Source organism: Condylostylus longicornis, unplaced genomic scaffold, assembly GCF_029603195.1.
Source record: "Condylostylus longicornis isolate FDR11 unplaced genomic scaffold, ASM2960319v2 ptg000006l, whole genome shotgun sequence".
In the NCBI taxonomy this organism is placed as follows: domain Eukaryota; kingdom Metazoa; phylum Arthropoda; class Insecta; order Diptera; family Dolichopodidae; genus Condylostylus; species Condylostylus longicornis.
Window position 1 is genome coordinate 6,148,086 of NW_026577975.1, and position 25,770 is coordinate 6,173,855.

At 24.2% G+C, this 25,770-nt stretch overlaps 2 protein-coding genes across 2 annotated transcripts in view; both read right to left on the minus strand.

The window, feature by feature from the left end:
- Window positions 1-24,394, minus strand: LOC129618209 (uncharacterized). Its single transcript, XM_055533017.1, has 2 exons — window positions 23,748-24,394; window positions 1-772 (listed from the first exon to the last, which is right to left on the minus strand). Exon 2 carries the CDS (start codon window positions 748-750, stop codon window positions 1-3), a length of 750 nt encoding a protein of 249 aa, XP_055388992.1. The 5' UTR covers window positions 751-772; window positions 23,748-24,394.
- Window positions 6,348-25,770, minus strand: part of LOC129617039 (glucose dehydrogenase [FAD, quinone]) — a 60,654-nt gene continuing 41,231 nt past the window's right edge. Inside the window, exons 4-5 of the mRNA XM_055532486.1 lie at window positions 9,703-9,829; window positions 6,348-6,450 (exon numbers count right to left, since the gene is read on the minus strand). Of these exons, the coding sequence (XP_055388461.1) occupies window positions 6,348-6,450; window positions 9,703-9,829 (230 nt within the window). The remainder of the gene's footprint in view (window positions 6,451-9,702; window positions 9,830-25,770) is intronic.

Here is a 25,770-nt window from a genome sequence, read left to right on the forward strand (position 1 = left end):
TCAAATCCAAGTACCCGAATCTTTATTATTTTTATTACTTTCCTTTCGTGTTATACTATTTGAGGTTTCAGAATATAATATTTTTGGTTTATAATTTCGTATACCTGGGCGTGGTATAAATTGTTTCTTAGCTTTTTCGTCTTCTTCAAGGATATCTAAATATGATTTAATATATAAATGATGATTTAAATAATTTGCTTGTTTCTCTTGTGATCTTTTTGATGCACTTGATAATGCACTAGAATTTGATGAACAATAACAACTTGAATAATCTGTATATGAGGCAAATGATGATCTTGATGTTGATTTCTTTATTCTTTGATAACGATCAAAACCAGATTCGGGTAAATTAGTTTGTGTACAAGGTAATGGTGGTGGCGGTGGTAAATGATTTGGTATTTTATCAACAATTGTTATTTTATTTTGATTATTTGATTTTTGTGTACAATTCCAAGTATTATCAACATATGTAGCGTTACCATATATTGTTGATAATGATGATGTTGAATTATCTCTATAATGATGTTGATATTGTTGATGATGACTATTATTAGTATTATGTAGATGGGTTAATGTTGTTGTTGTACTTAAAGAATTATTACTATTTGATAAATTTAATTTTGATTTGTGATATTTTCTTAAATCACTATAATGCTCTGTGCCAGAAACTAAAAATTTTTGATGATTGGATTTACAATTTGGATAATTTTCATATGGATTTCTTGGTAATAGTGAACTCTCTTGTCCCATTTTATTTTTCGAACGAATAAAACTGAAAAAAAAAAATATTATTAGTAAATTTTTTTATTTGATTATAACATGATTGTGGAAAACTTAAGTATGATAATATTAATTACGAGAAAAGTATAAGAAGGGGATGAACTTGATTTTGAAAGATGAAATTTAAAATCTCCTTAATTGGGCGCTAAAATAATAAAAACAAAAATGAACTAAGTAATAAAAAAATGTGTAAAACAACATTAATTAAAAATTTAACAGGTTTCTTATTATTTTGCTCAATTATAAAATAAAACAACTCTACATAAATCAAATAACTCATATTTGATTGTGTCGAGTGAATGTGTCGCCGGTATTTACAATTTCCATTTATATTACTTTGACAATTGCGTAAAAATCATTTTGTGTGTATTTAAAATAAAATTATTTTACGTTTCCTTCCATACGTTTAATAACGTTACGTCAGTAATACTGAAATCGACCGGTTTACCTTTAAATTAATCGGACAGTGTATAAATTTTTTTTTTTTGAGTAGAGCAATAATATTTTCTAAATAAAAATGCTTAGGTGAAATAAAATTGTGAAATTTTCGAATAAGGGATGCTTTCTTTTTGTCAGCATCTATCGGACCTTACTGTTTGAGATAATTACTGTATCAATTTCATTTCATGTAATCATTGATATTTTGTTCGAAAGTCACAACGATATTGATCCGCACGAGATTTAGCTTTAACAAGAACGGGTTACGTGTCTTACACAACGATTATATGCTGATTTTGAACAATGGGTCCAAGCCAATTTTATGTGTTATTTCGATTATATTCTGTTATAGGTACGTTAAGTCACTGGTTTAAAGTAATAAACCGGATTAAAAAACCCGGTTTTTGTAGATTTCAGTGCGAATAACAATTTTGTTGCCTTTTACTTAGTATTCAATGTTTCGAATTTTATTTTTCATTATGTTGCAATACATTTTCTTTTTCACATTAAATTTTTCATTAAATTGTTACAATATCTCAAATCTAACGCAATTACAATGCAAAATTTTAAATTGCATCAAAATAATTTCATTTTTACAATTAAATTAAAATTAATTTAAATAACATTTAATTATATTTAGTTATTTAATGGGCTATAAAATAACATGTTACTATTCTAAATACAAGTGAGAACTTTTATTCATATTCCCACTTTAATTCAATTCAATTCGTATGATCACTGATTTGTTACAATTTAATTATTTTAAAATTAATCAAAAAAAAAAAATATCAATTAATAAAGTAATTATTTTTCATAATTGAAATTCAAGGTGTTAATTGAATAAAAAATTTGATAAAAATCAAAAGAACAGATGATTTAATAAGTATATAAGAGAAATTTCATTTAGAAATCTCTTTTAGTCATCACAGTATTGTAATTATTACTTATATAATAAAATATTTTCGGATTAAGATTTAAAATAATGAAATTTTTAATATTTTTTAAATCTTATTTAAACTTATATAAAATACTCAATACATTACTTATTCTAATATTTTCATTAACAATTGCAATGGGATTACCACAATATCGTAATTGTCGATATAATCGTCGTAATTATCCAAATTGTAATTATCCAGAATATCCTTATTATTATAATTATCCATCGGGTAATTATAATGGTGGAAATTATCCAGGAAATGTTGGTGGTGGTATTGATGCCCAAATTAATAATTGGCCAAGTGCAAATAATAGTGGTAATAATCCAACATTTTCATCAATTTATGATGAAAGGAAAATACAAGATTATAGACAAGGGTAATTTTGTTTTTCATAAATTAAAATTAAGTTAATTATTTTAAGATTATAATATAAAAAATAGGAATGGAAACTATTGTGATAAAGTTAAGTGGAATAAATGTTCATAATTTAAAACAGCAGAGTGAAAATTTTTGACGTTCTTCTTAATTTTAGTTTAAGAGGTTCTTGTATGTGATAATTAAAATTTATTATGCCTTTTAAATAAAGATGTCGCTAAAAAACAATGTTATTTGAAATTTTTTATATATAATGTTTAAGTGTTTAATAGAGACTTGTTTAATATAATGTTTAAGTGTTTAATAAAGAAATAAATTTGTAAAATTGCAAGATATTAATGAAAATTAATTCGTTATGTATTTATAAGAATTATTGCTACTTATATACGCGAATTATGTGATAGATTAATTAAAAATGTTATATTAGATTAAATCTCCGCTCAGTTTATTGAGCTACAACATTGTTGTTAGCGTTTCATTGTGGTCAATTAGAGATGAATTTAAATTTATTTGAAGGTCTATAGATTTATCGTATTTTATTAAACTCTATATCGATCCCAAGTTTTCAATTTTTATATCAATTATAAAATTTAAATTGTGATAATCAAAATTTGAGTATTTTAAGCACATTGCTCAGACAAATTTCTCTTATATCGTATTTTTATCCATTTAAATTATATTCAATTAAAACCTATATGAGATCATCATTATCGTAATTTACCAATTTAATTTTATAGTTAATGTAATTTTATAAAAATTTTCTAATTTTAAAACATAATCATAATTTATATTTCCTTATATTACGCAAGTGATATTATAACGGTACATTTTACTGTACTTTTGTTATTATTATATACCGTATCGTAAAATTCAAGACAAATATCATGTGTCTACGCGAGCAATAAATAAAAAAGTAAAATAGAAACACAAATCATATAAAAACAAATACAAAATAATTGTTAAATTTTAACCATAATGAGTGCAATACCGTAATAACGGTAGTAGTTAGCTTTTTTTTCCAACTATTATTCAATAATTGTTAAAAACATAAAATGTAAGTAGTTTTTTTTGTTGATTATACCAAAAGAAATGAAAGAAAAGAGCCACCAAAAAAATAATTGAAAACCATCATTTGAATTTTTTTGCAGAGAAACAAACATAAGACACGGATTATTTACGCAACAAAACATTTTTGATTCAACAAAAATTTTGTATATTTATTTGTGCGTGTGTGTATATATTTAGGCACGTAAATACAATTTGTGTATAGTAATGTAAACTGAGCTCATAAATAAATTTATTATCATTTAAAATTATTAGCGTTCGTATTATAAAACTGGCCATGAACCTCTTAAATATTTTAAAGAAAACAAACATTTGTACATACACCCAAATTATGGATTTTCCTTTTTCCTCTTAAAAAATTTTTTCATGAAATATTCATTTATATATATACATATATCTATTATTATAATATTGCAAATCTAATTTTTTTTTTCAAACAATATAATTTAAAATGGGTAATTGTGCATCTTAATGCAAAGCAATCCGCACCGATTTAAAATTCATTGTAAATTGCTGCATTCATTGTTCATTGACATTCATAATATATATTGTGTATTGTGTACTAGGTAGTTATGTATTCGCAACAAGTAGATATCGTATAGGTAATAACGCATATAGAATTAACAATGTTTTTTTTTTCCAAACAATTTCTTACTTTTGTGTAAAGAAAAGAGAAAAAAGAAATGTAAACTTATATTTAGAAAATTATAATCGGATTTTCCGATAATTTTGTAATAGTTTCTGTATTATGTGTATTTCCTTGAGTTCCATAAACTTAGTTTAAGATCTTAACTATGCGAGGAATGAGTCAATTAGGAAATTTTTTAGAGTACAGTGGTAAAACATAATTTTTTTAACAAAATATAGAATTTACGGTATAAATGACAAGTATTAAAATTCTTAAAAATAAAAAATTTAAAGATAATTTTCTCCAAGCTATAGAAAGTAGTTTAGATTTCAAATTCTTCTTGTTCCTCTCCTTTCTTAAAGTTCTTTTTACCAGTACCATCTTTGGTTTTTAATTTAATAAGAATTACATTTTTAAAATAAGAACTATTCTGGACTAATACTCTGGAGTGTTCTAAATACGTCAAGTACGATAGAGTTTGTGACTTTAATTGTGCACATTAACCACAATACTATACAAAAATTTATTATGTAGAATTTTATATGCACAAGAATCAAAGAAGCTTCAAATTCAAAATTTTGCGGATGAGACAGATAGTTCTAAAGAGTCATTTATTACCAACCACTGATTTATAGACTTGTTGTTGTGTTCACATTCCAAGAACATTTTATTAAATGTCAATAAATGCAATGCACATTATAGTGTTATTATAGCCAAAAGTATAATAGAGGTGCAAATGTAACTCCATATTATGCATGTCCATCTAATACAATCATTGAAATCAACAAGTGTTAGTTTATCTAGTTGCAATTGCCTATATATGAATTGAATTTATCTATTATTGTTAATTGAATATGCTGTTTTATTCCTTAAGAGAATTCTATACAAGTCATTCATTCTATAATTTAAATTAAAGAGCAAAAAAGAGCCTGTAAATTAAATTATAATCTCAAAATTTCTTTAGAATATATGCAAAGTAATTAAGCTCTCAAACAATGAGTGAAATAATTACAAACATCTGACCAAAAACCATAAGACCAATTATAAATTATTATACGGTATATAAGTAAGTATATTTTAATTATAACAAAAATGTAAAAACTAAAAAAAAAATTACCCAACTTGACACCAGGGTTATATGTATGATTTACTTGTTGCATTCAAAAAAAAAAAATTTTTTCTCATTTGTTATTGTTGTAAAACAATTGTTTTTAATATCGCAACAAAAATTACGCAAGTGGAAAGTTTCATTTCTTATACATACTTATGTTTTTACAATTGTATGTTTCTGTTTTTTTAAACTACAAAATATATAAGTAGTTACAAGTTTTTTAAATAGATGGCATTGCTCAGGAAATAATATGAGCTTATAATTTTTTTTTTGCAGTACACTCTTTATTGTTGTAATTATAATATAGTTTTTGTTTTATTGTATAAATAGTTAAAGAAAAAAAATTTTTTTTTTTATTCTGGTATACCGCCACCGCATCATCATTAATATCAACATCATAATCATCTCTACGTATAATCATTATCATCATCATTATTGTTATTATAATTGTAGAAAAGTGAAATTTTTATTTTTTAATTTTTTTTTTGAAAAAAATTTGAGTACATAGGATTATGAAAATAAAGCAAGATTAATAAAAATCTTTAACATTAAAATGTAAGAAAATATTTTCTTTTAATAGTTTAATGAAGTACTTATGTATATGTGTATATTAAACATAATTTAATTATTCTGAAAGTTAATTATAATTTAAGTTGGTTGGAAGATTTATGCCTATTTAATGTATGCAGTTACACAAACGAAATGCAGGTTTAGATATGAAACAATGAAATAAAATTTTTATGGTCAGTTTTGCGTGCTTACATTGTGTACGTACCTATATGATTAGCGTTCCCATATCGCCAGATATATCTGATTTTTAAGATTTTTCAAAAGTCAAAACGGTAGATTTTTCACTTTGGGAAAAAACTAATCACTTTAAATTTCTCGTATTGTGAATTAGTATTGCACAAACAGTAATGCAGTATTTTCAAAAGTTAACGTATAAAAAAATTGATTTTAAATGAATTGACATTTTGGTGATGTTGAAGCAGTATAATGATTATATTTTTTAATTATAATTATATTGAAGCTGTATAGTTATATTATTGTGAATTCCAATAGACAGCGACTGTTTACTTGACAAACCAAATGCTGATTTTGATGTTTTGATACTGTTTATGGAGTTTGTGGGTTGATTTTATTATGGTCATACAAGTCATCCTTCATTTTAAAAGCAGTTTTGTACTGATAGGTAATAGTGAAATGGAGAATTCAACAAAAATAACAATATAATAGAGCATCAACAGAAATAAAATCAAAATCTGCAAAAATTATTGTTTTTTTTTGGAAATTAAATTCTAATAAGAATGGTTTTAGATCAGTGATTCCCAAAGTGGCCTATATAGAACCACATGGGGTCCATAAAGACCTGCTTGGGGTCTACGAGAAAATATGAAATTAATTAAATAAGTCTTTTATTTAACCTTCTCACGTCATAGGTGTACCTTGCTACTATTAGAAATTTAAATTTATCAAAGAAATTTATCAAAGCAGGGGTCTATCAAAAACGACAAGGGGTATATGAGATAAAAAAAGTTTGGGAACCTCTGTTTTAGATAAACATAAGGCATATAATATGTGCTCAAATTAAATATAAAAGCAGTTTTTTTTTTAATCAGATTTTATGCCAGTTTTTTCTTTTACGTTGCCAGGTTTTTTTAAGGTTTTTTGGCAAAATTTTCCAGATTTTCTGTGAAATCAATATGGTAACTCTGTATATGAGAAGAGTGGCAAAGTATCCGTCATATTAGAGTAAAATTTAAATTTAAATTAATTTTATTTTGAATCATTAAAGATTGTTAAATTGTTCGCAGAGGTTATATGGGGGCAAATATATTTTTTCTTACATTATAAATATTTACACGAAAATATGTTTAAAATTTTTGTTTTTATAATTTCTAAATTTTAAATCTGAGAAATTATTTACTTATTGTATTAATTATGTAATTAACTCAAAGATTATTTTCAAATTGAAATATGTAAATAAATTAAGAAATGTTGCATCTGCATAACTTCAATATCAAATTATTTTCACAAATAAAACTCAATTTAAACATATTTTGTGTATTTTTTTGAATTTACCACTATTTTAATTATCATTTTAAATAAACGCAAAAATCTATTTATGAAATAATTAAATAACATAATTATTTAAAATAGGTAATGGAAATTTTTTACATTCAACTGCAGAGCAGATTTATAACGCGTAATCGAAGGAACTATAATAGGAACTGATAATTTCTTCATACCTCTGTAGTACAGTTGGTAGAGCGTCCGCTTAAATAGCGGTAAATCACTGATTCGTGTCCAGTTTGAGGAGAGAAATTTTTTGATTATGTCATCCATCTATTATGCAGTTTTTTGTATGAAAGAATTTCCATTAGTTATTGTCGTAAGACATATATATAGTAACACATAATTATTTGTTTAATGGCATTATGAGAATGCCATTAATGATGAGAACCAATAATAATAAGAACCAATATTTGGTAATTATTTTTTTAATAATAATTCTATTAAGTGTACAAGGACGTTGTCCATTTATATTTTGCTTCTTTTTCCAGATTTGATGTAGTGTAACTGTTCATTAATCATTTAATAATTAAGTACAGGAAATAAAATTAATTACTAGCCATTTTGCCTGAAATAGACAAAAAATCAATAAAAGTTCAAATCCTGTAGAATAATTTTGTAATTTGAAATCATTATCCTTAAGCAATGGTCCTTAAATTTCATATTTTCCATACATTTTAATATAGTTGAAATTGAAGTAAAACATTAAAGTTGAATGTTTTCAATTGAAATGGCACAACATTCCTTAAAAGATGGTGTATATCACAGCATAGGTACATTTGATATTCAAAATTTTTAACAAATAATTTAAGAATTATTCCGTCCCCCTGCCTTCCGTCTCCATCATAAATTTGAAGTATTTCTCAAAAAAGCATCAATAATATTTTATGTTTATGCCAAAACCTAGAGTTTTTACTGGAAAAAAATTTGGCACGTTAATCATTAATTCTTTTAACACCTAGCCGTTTCTACTACAGTCTGATTATGTGTCTCCCCTTTTCATTTACCGTTTTTACTCGCTTCGTTGCTAATTTTTAAAAAAAATTTTTTTTTAATTTTCACCTCAAAATTATGCAATTTAATTTTACAAATATCAAACACATTTTTTTTCTACTTTTAATTGATCTCATCATTTTTGACGCATTTATTTTAAAAAATCTTATTTTTTTTTTTCCTATTAATTTTAGTACTGCTATGCCAATTATAAAATTTATTTTAAGTGTAGGTACCTAAGAAAAAATAAAATAAACGATGAAATTCCACAAAAGAAACAAAAATAAGGTGTTAATAATTTTTTGTTGGTTTGTATACACAATAGTTAATAGCATCATGTAAATAATAGGAGCCACCATATGGGCTTGAATTACATTATAAAAACAAAACATTTTTCATTAATTAAATTTTTTTTTGTCTAGCTGTGAAATTGCGGTTTTGTGTTTTTTAAATGATATGGTCAATTTATAAAAATTGTTTTATAATCAAAATATTTCCAACTTTACCTTTTGTCCTATTATAAAAATTGGGGGAACAAAAAAAACAAATTGTTTTTCATTAAATTACAACATTAGAAATTAATGTGTGTTGTGAAGGTACCTTTGATACAGCCCTTTGTATTTGGGTAGGTCAATAAAAAAAAACATTATAAAAAATAATAAAAGTTAAGTCAGTTAAAATTTTGTAATTCAAATTTAGGACACCTAGATAGGTTGGCAAATAATTATTGTTAAAATTTTATTAGTATATGCGGTAGTTTTTTGAACAAGTCAGTGGGAACCATCAAAAAATATAGAGCAAAACTTTTAAATATAAATCTATTAAATTCGAAATTATAAAAATATTTCGTAATTTTTATTGGATTAATTGAAGAACTTTTGATATTACGTACACAATCGGAAGAAGGACCAATTATATTGAAAATAACACACTTTTTTCGCGAATTTTTAAGGTATAAATTGAAAATTGCGTAAGATATTTCCGATCAAATAAATTAAAATTTTAATATTAAATTAAATTAAGTATTTTAAGTAAGGTATTCGGAATTTCATTCCAAATGGCATTCCAATGAGTTCTATTTCATTCCAATTCTGTTTAAGTAATTGACGATGAAAATAATGGCTCCATACTTGACAAACTATTAGTTGCTAAAATTATTGTTTGGATTGGCTCTTAATTTAAACGGCAAACAATGCATTTACTCTACAAACTAATTAGTTTAAACAGCATTAATTCCAATATATTTAGAATTCATTTAAATATTACAGGATTTTTATTATTTAAACAGCTGACATTACCTTGAATACGCATTTAAAGTAATTAAATTTAGAGCCCAATTTAAACTAATTTCAGAAATTCCCCAAATAGCTTTGTTGTTCTTCACTTTTAGCGTTCTGTGTAATGAAATTTTTGAATTTTCTATACCTGTAGTTTTAACAAATTCCAATAATAATTTATATTTATCGTTATGTTCACTTTAAATAAATATTTGAAGATTGCATATATGTGGGAGCAATTTATTATAAATGCTCGATATATTTATACAAAACACTGGGTGGAAACAATTACGATTCATTCAGAAAATATTTAAAACGTTCCTTATGTCAAGCTTTTTGTGACTCCAATTCAAATTCAATTCAAATATGGAAGCACAATGACTTGCTACCACTATAGACGTCCATGTATGACCTGTTAAATGCCTAGGTAATTGTAATTATAATTAAGTAGCTTCTCAGGTGAATTTAAGTGGGTATAACAGTAGGGTCATTTATTTTAATTTTCACTTTTATTTTGTATGAAACATAAAACTACTTTGTACTTAAAAACTTTTATACTTTATTTTTTATTGTAATTTTTTTTTCTTCTTTTAGTTTACCTTCCATAATATTGTCATTTTGCATAGGCACAATTTTTTTTTGTGTTCCTCATATTTTTTTTCTTCATATTTTTTTTTCACTTGTTCTCACTTTTTAAATATTTTTATTATTATTTCGGCAAGTTTTACGTGATAAAATTTTTTTTTCCAAAAATTATTTTTTAAATTTTTTTTTTTGGAATAAAGCCAAAAATGTTTGTACAAAAAAAAATTTTTGAGGCTAAAAAATTGTAACAAATTTTCGGTGTTTTCTTTTATAAATGCTTCAAATTTTCTTTTCAATTAAGTAGTGATTTTTTTTTTTAATTTCTTTATGCATAGAGTTGGGAATGGGGAAAAAAACTTAAACCAAAATATAAAAGAAATTATGGTTTTTTTTTGCTACGTGATGTTATGGTGCCTAAATTTTCTTTTAGGATTTAACAAAAAAAAAAAACAATTTTTTGTTTCATAGAGAAGCTGAAGTGCAAAAAAAAAAAACGAAATTATCCATCTATATTAAATGAAATGGAAATAACAATAAAAAGGTGATGATAAACTTGTTGCCATCAAATTGCTTTTGTAGTTTTTTATTGGTTCTTGTCCATTGTGAATGACTGCACGTTAAAGGAATATAGGGACGGTTTAACAATATGAATTGGATTTGCTTGAAAATTGATGAGATTTACACTACTGAAATAGTAAAGTAAATCACCGCTTGGACCGACTCATGTATCTTTCTTCCATATGGATCCCTAATAACTGTAATTCGAAATACAAGTCCTTCGTAATTTTATCATTTATCAGCGATTCATAACAATTAAAACCGAAGACAAACGTCCAGCGGTTCTAATGAATTTCATTTCAGTTAAAAAAAGTAAGTGGACAAAATCAGAAAGGAATTAGAGAATTAACTCAGAATATGAGAAGAAAGGGAGAGAGTAAAAAAAATTTAATTCAAATTGTAACATTATATATCGTGTAAATTTTTAAACTTTACATACGTTTTAATATAACTGTGTATAAGGTTTAGACCTCAGCTGTTAGTAAATGACTATAATCAAACACAATATAATTAATTAAAAGAAAAAATTAAGTAGAGAGTAAGAATAAGAAAATAAACACAAAAGACTAAAAATGTATTTATGTTCTGCCAATGTTTGGTATCCCAGAATTGATTTTTTAAGCAGAAATTTATCTTGTTGGTACATCTTTGTATTTTTAAAGTCTTTGCTATAATCACAACGAAGCTATAATAATGAAATCTTATTATGTGTGAGGAACTTAAATACTATATTTAGTCATTTATTTAACGGGATCATCTAATATAACGGGATAACTCAATAAAAAATAATGTAAAAAATAAAATACTTAAATCATATAATCCACTTATGACGTAACATATTTTTAAATGGACGTGACTAATATTTTTATAATACTCAAAAATTGCAAAATTTAAATTCGAAATTCCACTAACAAAATGGATTTGCAAATTAAATTCAATTTATTTAGTTTTTCAATTGATTTATATTCAAAACATTCACATTTATCATAAAAAAATAAGTATATAAAAACAAAATACAAAATAATTAATGCATATTCATAAATATTATTCGGAAATTAAGAAATCAAAAATCAAATTAAATAGCACGTGGTTTTCCTATATAATATTATTCAACTATGGGTTATTTATCACCTTTATATACCTTAAATTTCTTTTCCTTATAATCTTTGTAAGGCAAACCATATAACATGACCATAATTTTTTTCTTAATATATGAACGGCGAGCGGTGAATCAACATTATGTTATAGACGTAACGAAATCCTACATTAATTCTGAATTAAAACTATTCAAAGTTGATACAAAAATTATTAAACAAAATGTGAAAATTCCCAATAAAATATTTAAAGAAAAAAAAAATGTATTGTATTTTTCAACAAAGAAGAGAAGAGAAACGTGATGAAGAAAATGAAATTAACGATTTAAAAATTCCAATGCCAAACTAAGATTGTACAAATTTTATAACAAAATAATAACGTTTACACAATAATAGCAAATTAAATATTTTATAAATTTTACATACGTTAAAATTATAATTTTGAATGAATCAATTATTTTCAATGGCATTGTTATATTTGTTCCCAAATATTGTACAAAAAATTTGCAAACATGAAGGAGAATAAACGGCGGCACACGTCAATGTGTTGTTAAAAATAAAGTACTTATGTATAACAAAATTTTGACAGTCAAACAATTTTCTAATGTCATTTTATTGTTGCTGATGTTGTTGGGTTTTCTCGTTTATGCTATAGGACATAATTTTTTTTGCCATAAAATTTAAATTAAATCAATTAGCGCATTCTGAATTTCTAGAAGTATAACAGCATTTGTCAGAATTAATTTGCATTAACTGTTATATTTAAATATTCAGAATAATCTTGGCTAGTTGGAAGTAGACATGACAAAAACATAGAAAACTCAAGAGTTGTTGTGCCCGGAATAGCTCCATTATTTTGTAATTCCGTTTTATTGGAGGAAATAAATATTAAATATAATATTGAATATAAATATTGAAAATTTGACATTTATTTTCAATTATATAAAGTTGTAAAACCATCTATCGGAATAAATGTGCACAACTACTCTTTTAAACTATTCATTTGTATAACCTGATATAATTGGGAGTGTTGTATATCTACGTTATTTTATTGATTTTGATTAATTTCGGGGAGTTAAAATTATTTTCTCATATCAAATATCTGCACTTATTTTTTTGACATAATAGATATTAAATTACCTGAACAGTAGCCACTGTAAACACTATTTCAAGTACCTCAAATATACTCGTTATATCATTGAATAAGGAAGTCATAAGTACAAATATGTACTTTTAATTTGCATATTCAAAATTTAAATTTCAACAAAGGTGTGTTCCTTAATATTTGCATTTTAAATAATTTGTTAAGTATAAATTTGATTAATACACAATTAATGGATAGACAGACTTATTAATTCAGAAAAATAATTTTAAAATTCTATGTTTACAATATTTTTACATTTTCTTCAAATTGTTGTTTACAGTGATTTTTATCTATGGTAAATAAATCACAAAACCATTTTAAATCGTGATTTATATGATCAATAGTGGCTATTATTTTACATATTATTGATTTTTTGTTTTATTTTTGTCTACATTTTCTTGAAAACTAAATTTATAGAGTCTCCAATTTTTTAAAAAGAGTTCATAAACAATTAAAATGTGTCTCGAAGAAGTAGAAATTATGGAAAGGGAAATTTTCGTAGAGCACAAGTTTAAGTTGTCAAAAATAGTGTTGCCAGTGTTAAGATTTTAAAGTGTAAAATGAAACATTTAAAATTATCGGTTTTAAAATTTTTATTTTGTGTTGCGCTGCACCTCATTGACTCTTAATTTTAACTAAAATATTTTGAGTAAATGCTACCGTGCTGTAAAAATTTTGTTGACCGCTTCTGCTGTTTCTCAATTCATGCCTTTTTTTTAATACAAAAAAGTGTACTAAATATTCAAGAAGCTAACAACACTCTAGGACAGCTAGCATACTTTTTAATCAAGAACAACAACTATTATTCTCTCATATTGAAAAATGAATCGGAATATCACTTGTATCGGAAATGCAAGTATTTTATCGTAATCAATTTGAAAACATCATTATCCCATGATATTAACATGTTACCCTATTATTTGTTATACACTTTTCATATTATCATAAAATTAATTTTGAATATTGTGTTAACTAAACCCAACCAACAGACATTAGTTATTATTGTTGTCATCATTATCATCAACATTGTTGTCGCATAATATGTAAATTATTATGAATTTAGTCATAAAAACAGTATTTTAACTATTATAAAAATGATTATCAAAATAACTATTAAATTATAGGTTTTCGAAGGGTATAAAGTGTTAGTTAATTATTATTATTAATATTGAATATTATTTTGATTGAAAAGCGATTGTAAACCGAGAAAATTATATTGTCTAACTTTATAATTTTTATAGCATCATTAAAATAACAGCAGCAACTTAGTAAATTTAAAGGGCTTGGCACTTTTAATATTTGTTTATTGTAAAACATGTTAATATTTTTGAATTGTAACGTGATTTGTAACAGGTATTTTGAATTCATAGTGATTAAAAGAAAAGTATGTCACGGTCAAGAAAAAATTCTACAAAGGTGATCTGCTTTATATTGTACGGTATGCGATTACACGCTATTTTAAAAAGTGATAATGAATATTTTTGAGTTAAAATCGATTTTTTTATTATCGATTTGGTAGATATATTTGGTTTGATAATTATTATAGATGGTGTGATAATGAGAAGTGCAATGAAAATGTTATTTAAACTACACATTTCTTGTGGTATTTTTACCGGAAATCATTAAATTATTTATAAAGGTGAAATCATATTATGCAGTATATATGCACTGTAAATTAATAACTGTAAAAATGTAATTGAATTTTAGTGAAAAATTCAATGATTTGTGTAAAATAAATATTATAGAAAATATTTGAATAAAATTAAAATAAAAAATAGTTTCAAATACCGTAGAAATATAACTGGAGTAAGTGTTAAACAAAAAACCTTGACTTTAAAATAAGAGTAATACGATATTGATTAACAATTCAGATTATGAATTTTATTTACTGAATTGTGTTGCTGAATATAGTAGTGCTGCAATCGTGAATTAAATCACTGATATCGTAAAATTTTGATTTACGATATTAGATTATATTTGCAAATTTTGATACTGAATTTCGTGAGAGCGGAATTTAATTTCGATACTTTTTGAAATTTCATCCTGAATAGAAACTAGTAGTTCTTTGTTCTTTGCTAATCAGTTTTTAGAGTCCAAAATATTACCAATTCTACAGAGAAGTACGCAAATTTTCCAGAATACTACAGAACAAATCATTTTCTGAAACAATTCGTACAAATTTTTTAATAATCAAAATCTTCAATTAAAAATCCTTAATTTTTAACTTGAAATTTTCAATGAAGGGAAAAACACAAAACAATTGAACTAAAACTTGAACAAAGAGATAAAAACGATAGCAAAAATTTTTGTATTTTTCAACTATTCAGCTGACTAAATGATAATGTCATCGTTTCGTAAAAACGAAAGAAAGCCGGAAATATTGTATAGTTTTTTTTTTTGCTGATTTTTGTTTTTAAATTTTTCTTTTGAAATTTTGCAAATGATTTCAATGAATTTTAAATCTCAGCTAAAATCTTGATTTTAATTTTTCAATTCTTTTTTTTTTATTTTTTATAGGATTTTATAGCAATTTTAATAAACGCGGTCGATGATTGTGGTCGGGGACATAAAAATCTTAAATTTTATATAATCGTCTTATTTTAATTATAAAAATCCGTCGAGCGGTTTAAAAGTTATTGTTGTTTTAATTAAAATTTCGTATGGCATGGAAGTTTGATTCATATTGACTCATAACTGATAGTATTCTAAATTAATTGTAAAGTTTCAGTTATCCATCTTTCGAAAGGATAGAGATTTTTTTTATTTTTTAATTAAAATACTATTGCCACTTTAGTGTTTCGCCAATTCACAGGTTCAGTGCTATATATATACACACTGTGCTACTATGTTAACAACTCCCTCTTTACAGCCTTAGCAACAATGACTTTGAAATTGAGTATTACCGCATTACCATACAATACAGCAATAACAACGACTAATGGACTGAATTTTGTCTGAGAACGTTATTGTTGCAATTCGGCAATATTGTGAATAGTGATTACTTACAATATCTTGTTTAAAGCGAAAATTGTGTAGTGCTATAAGAAATGTCATATAAGTGGATATCGCATTTTTTGAAATAAATATTCAAATCATGTACAAAAATTGCATTTAATTGTTAATTTTGTTATTATGCTTTAAAAGGAATTTATATTGAATTTAAAGTATAATTGTTTAAAAGCAACAAACTCTTTTAAAAAAATTGTGCCGCGCAAATAGATTTCAATTTCAAGATTTTCTTTCCATTTCCCATCTTATGGTTATTTAATACAGGCCAATGGTAAAATTATAAGAGATTGCAGTTAAAAAAAAATAAATGAGTGGAAGATTTTACAAGAAGATTTCGGAAATATGGCGAATCCGAATACGTGACTATTTGAGCTAAATATCCGAATAACTAATTGTGCGGTAGCAGATTGAATACCATTAAAGTGTATGTCGATACAGCCCAATTGTGCTAATAGAAATAAATCCAAAGATGTGAAAAAATAATGAACGCGATCATTTCTATTTTACTGTTGCATACACATATTATCGCTTTCATTTCGTACTTCTTTCATAAAATATAAATTACAAGTTTTTCTAACTACTTCTTCAATTTAGTGTTTTTGGTGGCGCTGCACATATTAAAAACTTTTAAAATTACTTCATTGTTATATAAATAAATTAAATATAATAATTATATGTTGTATTTGTAATTGCTTAATATCAAATACTAATAATTAAATTTGTATGCAGGGCAAATATCAGACATAATTTAGTTAGTTGTTGATGTTGTAGGAGGCGTGTTATGCATAAAAGATGTAGAACGCAAAAATATGCGATTTATAAAATTTAATTGGTTTTTATTTTTTTTTTTAATTGTTACTTAAGAAAAAATTCCTTGACATGCGACAAAAATTATTAAAATGAAATAGCATAAAAGATTTTTAATTATTATTGATCGTTATACCGCATACGCATATTGATGTGAAAGAAGATTTATACAAAGATAATTTTTAAATATTTCTTAAAATATAATTGAAGCAATTATTTCAGATAAAAACAGAGTACGCTGTTGAACAAGAACTAAGACAATAAACGCTTTTGAATTTGTAAAGTAAAAACTTACAATATTAGTGAAAATTTGCATTCAAAACTTTTAATTTGCGCTAAAAACACAATGAAACACACAAAATTATAATTTATATTTTAATAAATATCAATATTTTATCATATAGCAAATCTGTAGCACGTAAACTCAATAAAATATTAGAACTAATATGAAATATTTAAATAATCGCCCAATGTTTCAAATATCCCATATAAAAATTAGAAGAGAATGAGTATTTAATCCTTCAGATTAGTGAAGGATTAAATACTACAGAATTGTTTCAATGTAATAATTCAATTCCATTCTTAAAATCCCTATAAGTACAACTGTTATATTTTAACTCAAAACTGTTATACATTTAAAAATTTGAGCTGTTACCATTAAAAAGTGAGAAGATCTAGCGTATACATTATAGGATCTGATTCGCAGTAAAACTTTAGGTGTCAAAATTGTTAATCTTACAAGGATTCATTAAATTTCCTGAAATCCAAGCATGTTGTAAAATTCGAGAAATTTCCAGAAAATTCTTGGAAATAGTATACGTTTTTATTGAATTTTTTATATAAAAAATTTTTCCTCTTCCAGTTTATATAATTTAAATTTTTTGGTATACCCTTTTATAATTTATGATTCGTAACATTTTTTATTATACAATTAATATTACAATTTACATGCATACATGTATTTATTATTATGTATATGAAATATAACATAGTATGTACAATGTTAACTAACATTTACATGCAGTGAGTGTATAGCATGACTTAAAGTTATAAAATTAAAAAAAAATTTCATTAAAAATTTTTATTTTTTTTTAAGTCAAACCTCATATTATACTCAATATTTACTCACTTAATACAAGTGAGTAAATAAACATTTTACCACACATTCTTAATACATAACTAACTAATATTTTGTGTATTTGAAAACACAGTATAGTTCACGAGTTTGTAACTATCTTTATATTTTATATTTTAATAATAGTAATTAACAATAATAATAAGTACAATTATGTTTAATGGTTTTTCCTCTTTTTATTTTAAATTATTAATTTTTCTTCATTATATACACTTTCTTTGTGTGTATGAATGAAATTATTTTTACCATATAGTTTCTTTTTTTTTTAGCTACCGATTTGAAAATCATTTGGTTGTAAGAAAATTTCCGTATTTTGACAATAAACTCTGAATTGAATTGAAAATATCTGCAGCAAGTATTCAGGTTGTACAATAATGTAAAGTGTAGAATATTAATGTGAGCACCATATAAGTATGGTGTTTATTGATTATGTAATTGGGTCAAATTTTCAATTTTGTAATTTTTATACATTTCTTTTTCATTGTTTAATTTTCATACAATGTTCACTCTCTTATTTTATAATTTAATAGTAAATTTATTAATAATAAAGTTGGTGGTTAATGTAGAAGACGATTTACGATCAATACGATTTACATGAGACTTGAAATTAAATTATAATAGGGAAATGCATGAATTTTTCAAATGTGCTGAATTAATAATAAATAGCAACGTAGTAATTAATATCAATAATAAAGAATGGAAAGTTGAAGGAATTAAATGTTAGAATAAACTATGGAATTAATTTTTTTAAAAAATTCATGTAAGATTCTTAGAAAAAAGATTAGATTTTAGATGGGTGCTTGGAAAATCTTCAATATTATGACTGTGGTATTCTTGATTTGAAAAAGAATAATATCAAAAATTTTTAAAGTATTCAAATGCGTTTCCTTATTATAAAATTGTAAGAGATATAGACCATTTATTTTTTTTGAATTTTTAAAATCTTTCATCTTTATACCATAACATTCCTAATGTAAAAAATTAGTGCGTGATTTTAACAAAATTTTGAAAATCTCTAACAAGGAATTTCCACTTGTGGTAATATTGTAGGAACCAGATAAATAGAGAGGGAGAGAGAGAGATGGCATTTTTATACGAATATTTTAAATTTTTTACTCTTAACACTGTTGGTTGCCTCAATAGTAGTTCATATGATGTACAAAATGATGAATATTTCAAAATGCATTTTTTAACTAAAATATAGGGATTGAATTAATTAAAATGATTTTGTGTGAATTGTTGCAAATTTTGAATTCCTTATTATGAAAGCCACTGAGATCATAGGTAATTTTGCACACTAGCAAATCATAACTAGCTTTCAGAAACTTTAAAAAAATCGACTCACAAGCCTCTTTTTACTATTTATAATTTCTTCAATAAAAATTTACAATTAAATAAACAGATTTATTTGTAAATAATTGTGATTTTCCTTTAATTTTGTTTAAATTAACGCAATTGCATGCTTAAGATTAAATTTCCAATTTATTGAATGAAAAACTCAATTAATTATATGAAAAATTCTTTGTTTCAAAACTGGTGTATAGTTTTAGATTATTCGACTATACTACCAACTTTAATATAAATTAAAAATTTCTCAATTTCCAGAAAATTCTGCTAGATATAATTTACAATCTTCCGACATCTCCGACATAAACGGAAATATTAAAATTAAAAGTGTACACGCACTTTAACTTACATACATACCTACATACCTGTATATTTTCGTATATTATTGTATGCGATTTTAGTGCAAAATATGCAAATCCAACTTTTTGTTATTCCATCACAAAATTTATTCAAATAGCTAGTATGCTGCAAGGTATTCCTTTAAATATACCGTTAATATATAGACTTGCTAGGCTAGAAAGCAACAAAATCCAATTACCGAAATTTCAAAACTTTTCATTTTATTTTTGTTTTTTTTTGTTTTTTTTGCATTTCAAAACTTGTTTAGCTTGTCATTGTACATTGCACATTGCAACAAAAGCAAAACAAAAAAATAAAAATTGCAATTTAAAATTTTTTTTTTTGAACAAGTCAACAATGATAGCAACAACAACTTACAACACCAACACTATGAAAAAAAGAAATGTTAAATGGTTATAAAAATTGAAGGTATGGTGTGGCATGCTACTTAAACGTAACGTAATATAAAAAAAAAACAAGAGGGAGAAATGTCAATATGTAAACAAAGTGAAAAAAAAAAGAGGAAAGATAAAAGTGAAATGTGTGCAAAACTTGTAACGCTACTAAAAAAAAAAAATTTTTTTGCGTTCAATTTTTCCAGTTTTCTGTCATTTTATTTCTTGTTTTTCTCTTTTTATTATAAATCGATTACAAAATCACCAACTTGAAATTTTTGGTGCTCTCTAGTGTTATGAAATAAAAAAAAAAAAAATTTGTTTTTGGTTTTTCTTATTTTCTTGTTTTCAATAATATGACCACTTAGGAAGAAAACAAAGGTTGACGTTGTTTTGTTGTCAAGTACAACAACAATACAACAAAATAATGTGAAAAGAGTAATGAAAATTGCAAACCACAAAGAGCAGCAAAAGAAAACCTGCGCGAAAAAAAATTTCATCTTCATGTTAAAAATTTTTTTTAATAAATTGTAAAGCCTGATAGCGCGATTCATTTAAAAACGGCAATATTAATTTATAGGGATTAAAAATTCCGAAAAAAGAAAAAAAGGGAGAGTACAAATAGGATGAATAGAAAAATTGAGAGTAAAAGGTAAATTTTTTCTCACATTTTGTACTATTAGAGAAGCAGAGATGGCGTTCATGACAAGATCTACTAAAATTATGTGACTCTAGAGATTACTATTTCTTTTAATTATTATTAAATAAGAATGACCGAGATTAAATATCTTGCCTATTGTTATTTAATTTCAATAAAAATGAAAAAAAAAATTTTTTTTGTGTTTTCAATTTTTTATGCTTTTTTGATTTTAATTAAATTGTTAGGGTTGAAAAAAATTTTGATGTTGGAGCATATGGAACAGAGTGGATAAATTCATGAAATCCATGAAATAAATTCGAATAAAATACGTAATAAAAAATTATGTCATCTGATGATAAGAGAAAGTTATTTTCAAAATATTCCAAACCTGAAATATCCTTATTGTATAATTGTAACATGATTTAATATCTCGTTAATTGTATAGTATAGGATAAATTGTTAAATAAAGGTTGGTCAGTATTATGATACGAACATATACTAATTTTTCTCATGTTTAAAAATATTTCGATTTTAAAATTAGTATGGTATCGTAAAATCATTATATAATTATAAAAATTAAAGGGTGCATAAAATTTCAAAAATATTTTAATTGTTGCTTAGTTTTAAGAGTAAAAAATTACCATTCCAGGAAGCGACAAATGTAATAAATGATTGTCGCAATTAATGCATAGCAATTTAGTTTTCTAGTTTTATCAAATACTGGGAAACTTGCTGTAAGGTGACAAAGAACACTTTTTTGTATCAATTTTTAATAAACCATCTTCAGTATAATTATACAAGTGTATTTGATTCGCTATAACCATTGAGAAGATATAACCATTTAGAGAATATTCTAAATGAGAGAGTTAAGTTTTAGTTGAGCGACTTCTAGTATTAAATATTACAAGATCATCATTTAATTACTTATTTCGAAATTTGTAAAATTCCAGAATTTTCAAGGCTTTTTAATGTGAAAACAATTTCTCAATAATTTATGGAATTTAAAAAAACAAAATTAAAGAATATTTTAAACCTGTTCCCATGTCACGTCACATCGGTCGATCAATAGCAAAAACAAAAACCTAACCATATTTATAATTAATAAACATTTATTTATGGTTGCTAAAAAAATAAACAAGAAACCACTTATTAAATAGAAAAAAAGAAATAGGTGAATTTACACACTCGTGTACAAAAAAAAAATTTTTATAATGATAAAATGAAAAAAAAAATTTTTTTTTTAGCTTTCTTTCCCTTGTGGTTTTGTTGTTTTTTTTCTGTTCGTAATGAACCAAAAATTAAGAAGAAGAAAAAAAAACGCTAGCAAAACTTCATATTTGGGCATACTGGAATAGACCTGTTGAAGAAGTTCAAAATCATCTTAATTTTCTACTACAGTTTTTTTTACCTTTTATTGCCATATTTATTACAGTTACAGAGAAAGAGAGGACATTGAAATACAACAATAATAATGAAACTGTTATTGAACGTGATTTTTAAAAAAAACTGATTTAGTCAATAGAGGCTTTTGTCTTTCACATTTATTTAACTTAATAAGCATGTGATAAAAAATGTGTTAAATGTTAGTGATATAAGAGCAAAAGGGAGCAAAATAGTAAAAAAAAAATTTATTATTAAAATTTTGCAAATATTTTCGTAACACTAAGTGATAATTAAGTGATCTTTATTACAAAATAAATAAATATTTGTGGGGAATCACTAAAAATATTATGGTGATCGATTATATACTATTATACCCAAAAATAACAATAATAATAATAAAGAAAAAAGTTGTAAGTTTTCTGTACTTTTACATAATCGGCGCACATATTTAAAAAAAAAAAAGTGATTTGAAAAAAATTTGATGGTTTTTCTCACTTTTTTTTTAAATACCTTTATGGTTCAATTATGTTGGTTTAAAAAAAATTTATGTATATATATGTATGTATATACATTTTGGGTATAAGAAAAATTTCTTTATTTAATTTCATAGTTTTTCTTAGTTGTTTTCGGGGTATTTTTTGCTTCCTTAATTGAAAATCATTGTACTACATTTAATTGAACACATTGTATCCAATATACTCGTACACTTTAAAAATTATTTAAAAGCAAAAAAATTTTTTGGCGCTAAAGTAGATAATCATGTAATTTTATATTTTTTTTTTAATTTTAAATAAACATGGCATCGACTATATTGTAAGTGGTTTATTTGTATAGTTTAAAATTTAAGTGTTGTGATTAAAATATTTAAAATTAAAATATTGGTGATTATGTTGATTCCAGTGATCTATTTTAAATAAATATTTGGTATATCTGATCAAAATAGGGCATATTATTGGCCTTCTTAAATATTTTTTGCCCTTCGTGTAAATTTAACTTATTAATCAAATATTAGGCCAGGGTTGTATTTTCACTTCAGTGGATTGTCTTTTGATGTGATTGCCTTTTGATATGTGTCAATGAAATTTTGCAGGCTTGTACATTTAAGTTTTTTTTTTGAAATTTTTTTGTTCAATATACTGTTCTTGATGTCGAAAGCAATTAATTACAATTGTCTTTAAAACTATTAAAATTTTCTTCTTATATCTTTTGCGGCAAGAAATTTTTATTGTTATAGGTAAAAAATATTAAATTTAAAATTAGTTTTTTTTTTTCAAAAATTTGAATTAAAATCAAATTTTTCAATAATTTTTAACAGCGGAAAAAGTTCAAATCCAAAACAGATTCTAACTGCAATGTATTGAAATTTTTACACAAAATATGACAATAATACAATAATAACGGAAATTATTTTCAACAATTTCTTTCTAAAGGCTTGTACCTTAATTCGTAAATTATTTAAATCAAATATTACATATAACAGGATTACCGTATTTGATCAGATATTTGAATTTTAATTCTAACATTCTTGTTCTTGGTGTAAATTTACAACCCCGTGGGTGTATTTTTGCACATTTGAAAAAATTAGTTTTTTGCTATTTCTTCTTGTTTTTTTTTCTAGTTACAAACTCACCTGTTAACAGTTTTCCTTTTTGAAAAAAAATGAAAATTAAAAATTTTTGTATGTATTTTTATTTCATTTATATTAAATAAAAATCATACAAAAATTTTCATTTCTTTCATTCATTAAAGAATGTACTCCAAAATTTATATAATCCAGCCATATTTTGAATGATTAATTAAAATTAAATTAAAATTTTTGTTAATTCAAAAAGAATTGCCAATTTTTCGGTTATTAAAAATTTTAAATTATTTACTGATTTTATTATATTCTTAATTATTTTTTAATTAATGTAGCAGAAATGTAATTATGAATGAGTATAATTATAGATTTATTTATTTTTTTCAAAAATAATTTTTTTATTTATTTTTAATAAATATTGCTTCCTTTTATTTCCTGTATTTATTTATTTTCATTTCTTGTTTGTTTTAATGGCAACTATGCATTGATAACAAACGCCCTCTTTTAACTTCGTAATTATTTTGTGAACAAACTGCTAAAATTGAATATGAGACTTGTGTAAAGCAAAACTGCGTTACAAGGAAAAATACAAAATTTACTTAAAATTCACAAAAACAAAAAAAGAAAACGAAAACGAATCTCGTTCAAACTTTTTTATATTCAATATTATTCCGTTAGATAGCGCTTTAACAACTGAAATCTTTAAACGCCGGAAGAAAACTAAATTATGATTTTAGTAAACGTGCGCGCATCTAAAATAACTAATCCAAAAAAAAAAAAAAAAGAAATTTAAAAATTAAAATTAAAGGAAGGAAAATTTAAGAAAGAAACAAAATCAAGAGAAAAAATCACGAAAAGAAATAAACGAAAAATCAAGAGAAGAAAACGAAAATAAATTTGAAATTTTCACCACATTGCATTTTTTTTATTTATTGTTGTTGTTGAGTATATGTTGAGTATATGTGATCTAGACAATGTTGTTATTGCAATAATATGACTCATAATATTTCGATAAATTCGAAAACCATATTAAATGAAATGTTTCCACCACAGGTACTTAACATTTAATGAATAATTTTCTTTCCTAACTAAAGCTCAGTTTAAAACTCATTATCGGATTTCCACACACATATACACAATAAAATTTCTAACAATAAAATTCAGCTACCTTATCTTCATTTATAAATTAACTTTATACATATAATTTTTATGGTGTGGTGAATTTTATTAATACTGCTCTCAGAGCGAATACTATTCTCTTATTTATTGTTAAAATTTAATACTATTTTAAATTTTCAATATTACAATGGCATATTCTGAATTATGCTAAGATTTTGTGAGTGAAAACGAAAGTTACTGAGATAAATTGAATAAAATTGGAAAATTTTAAAGATTTTTTTTTGTGTCTTAGAATTTATAAGCTTTTATTATCACGCTTTTTACATTTATTGCGTGTATATCAAGAGCTGTAGTACAATAGGCAATTTAAGTGTTTATTCCCCCAATTTTTTCTATCATTTTATACATTTTCTCTATAAAATATATAAAATTCAAGATCAAAATCAATAAATTTTTTTTCTTGTATTAAATTTTATAATTGGAAAATTCAATATAGTGATATTGGTATCACCTTTACATTTAAAATCCACTTCAACTCTTTAAAATTTCCATTGCACATTGCATCGATTAAATTTCCTCATCAATAATTTTTGTTTTTTCAATTGTAATTCAATAATAGAAATTTTTTCTCAGTTTTAATTGGTAAAATAATATTATTATTAAATAAGAAGATAAAAAGTAATTTGACCATGTAAGTTATAACAAGTATACAGGTTTAATGTTATATAGGAAAGGTTGCAATTGAATTACAGAAAAAGAAGTAAACTACAGGTTTTGTTTTTAAAATATTTTCAATTGTATAAAATTACTTCTTCTATTAAATCAAAAAAAAAATTTATAATAAATGAAAGACTGGTCATTTACGAGACAACTATTTAACCCGTTCTTGCACCAATCAACAGAAAAATTCTTTTGTTATAGAAATTGATGATGAACATCCTGTAAAAACAGCTTA

What these genes read in the sequence shown, in the direction of transcription:
- LOC129618209 (XM_055533017.1), bottom strand. Translation starts at nt 750, where the DNA reads ATGGGACAAGAGAGTTCACTATTACCAAGAAATCCATATGAAAATTAT.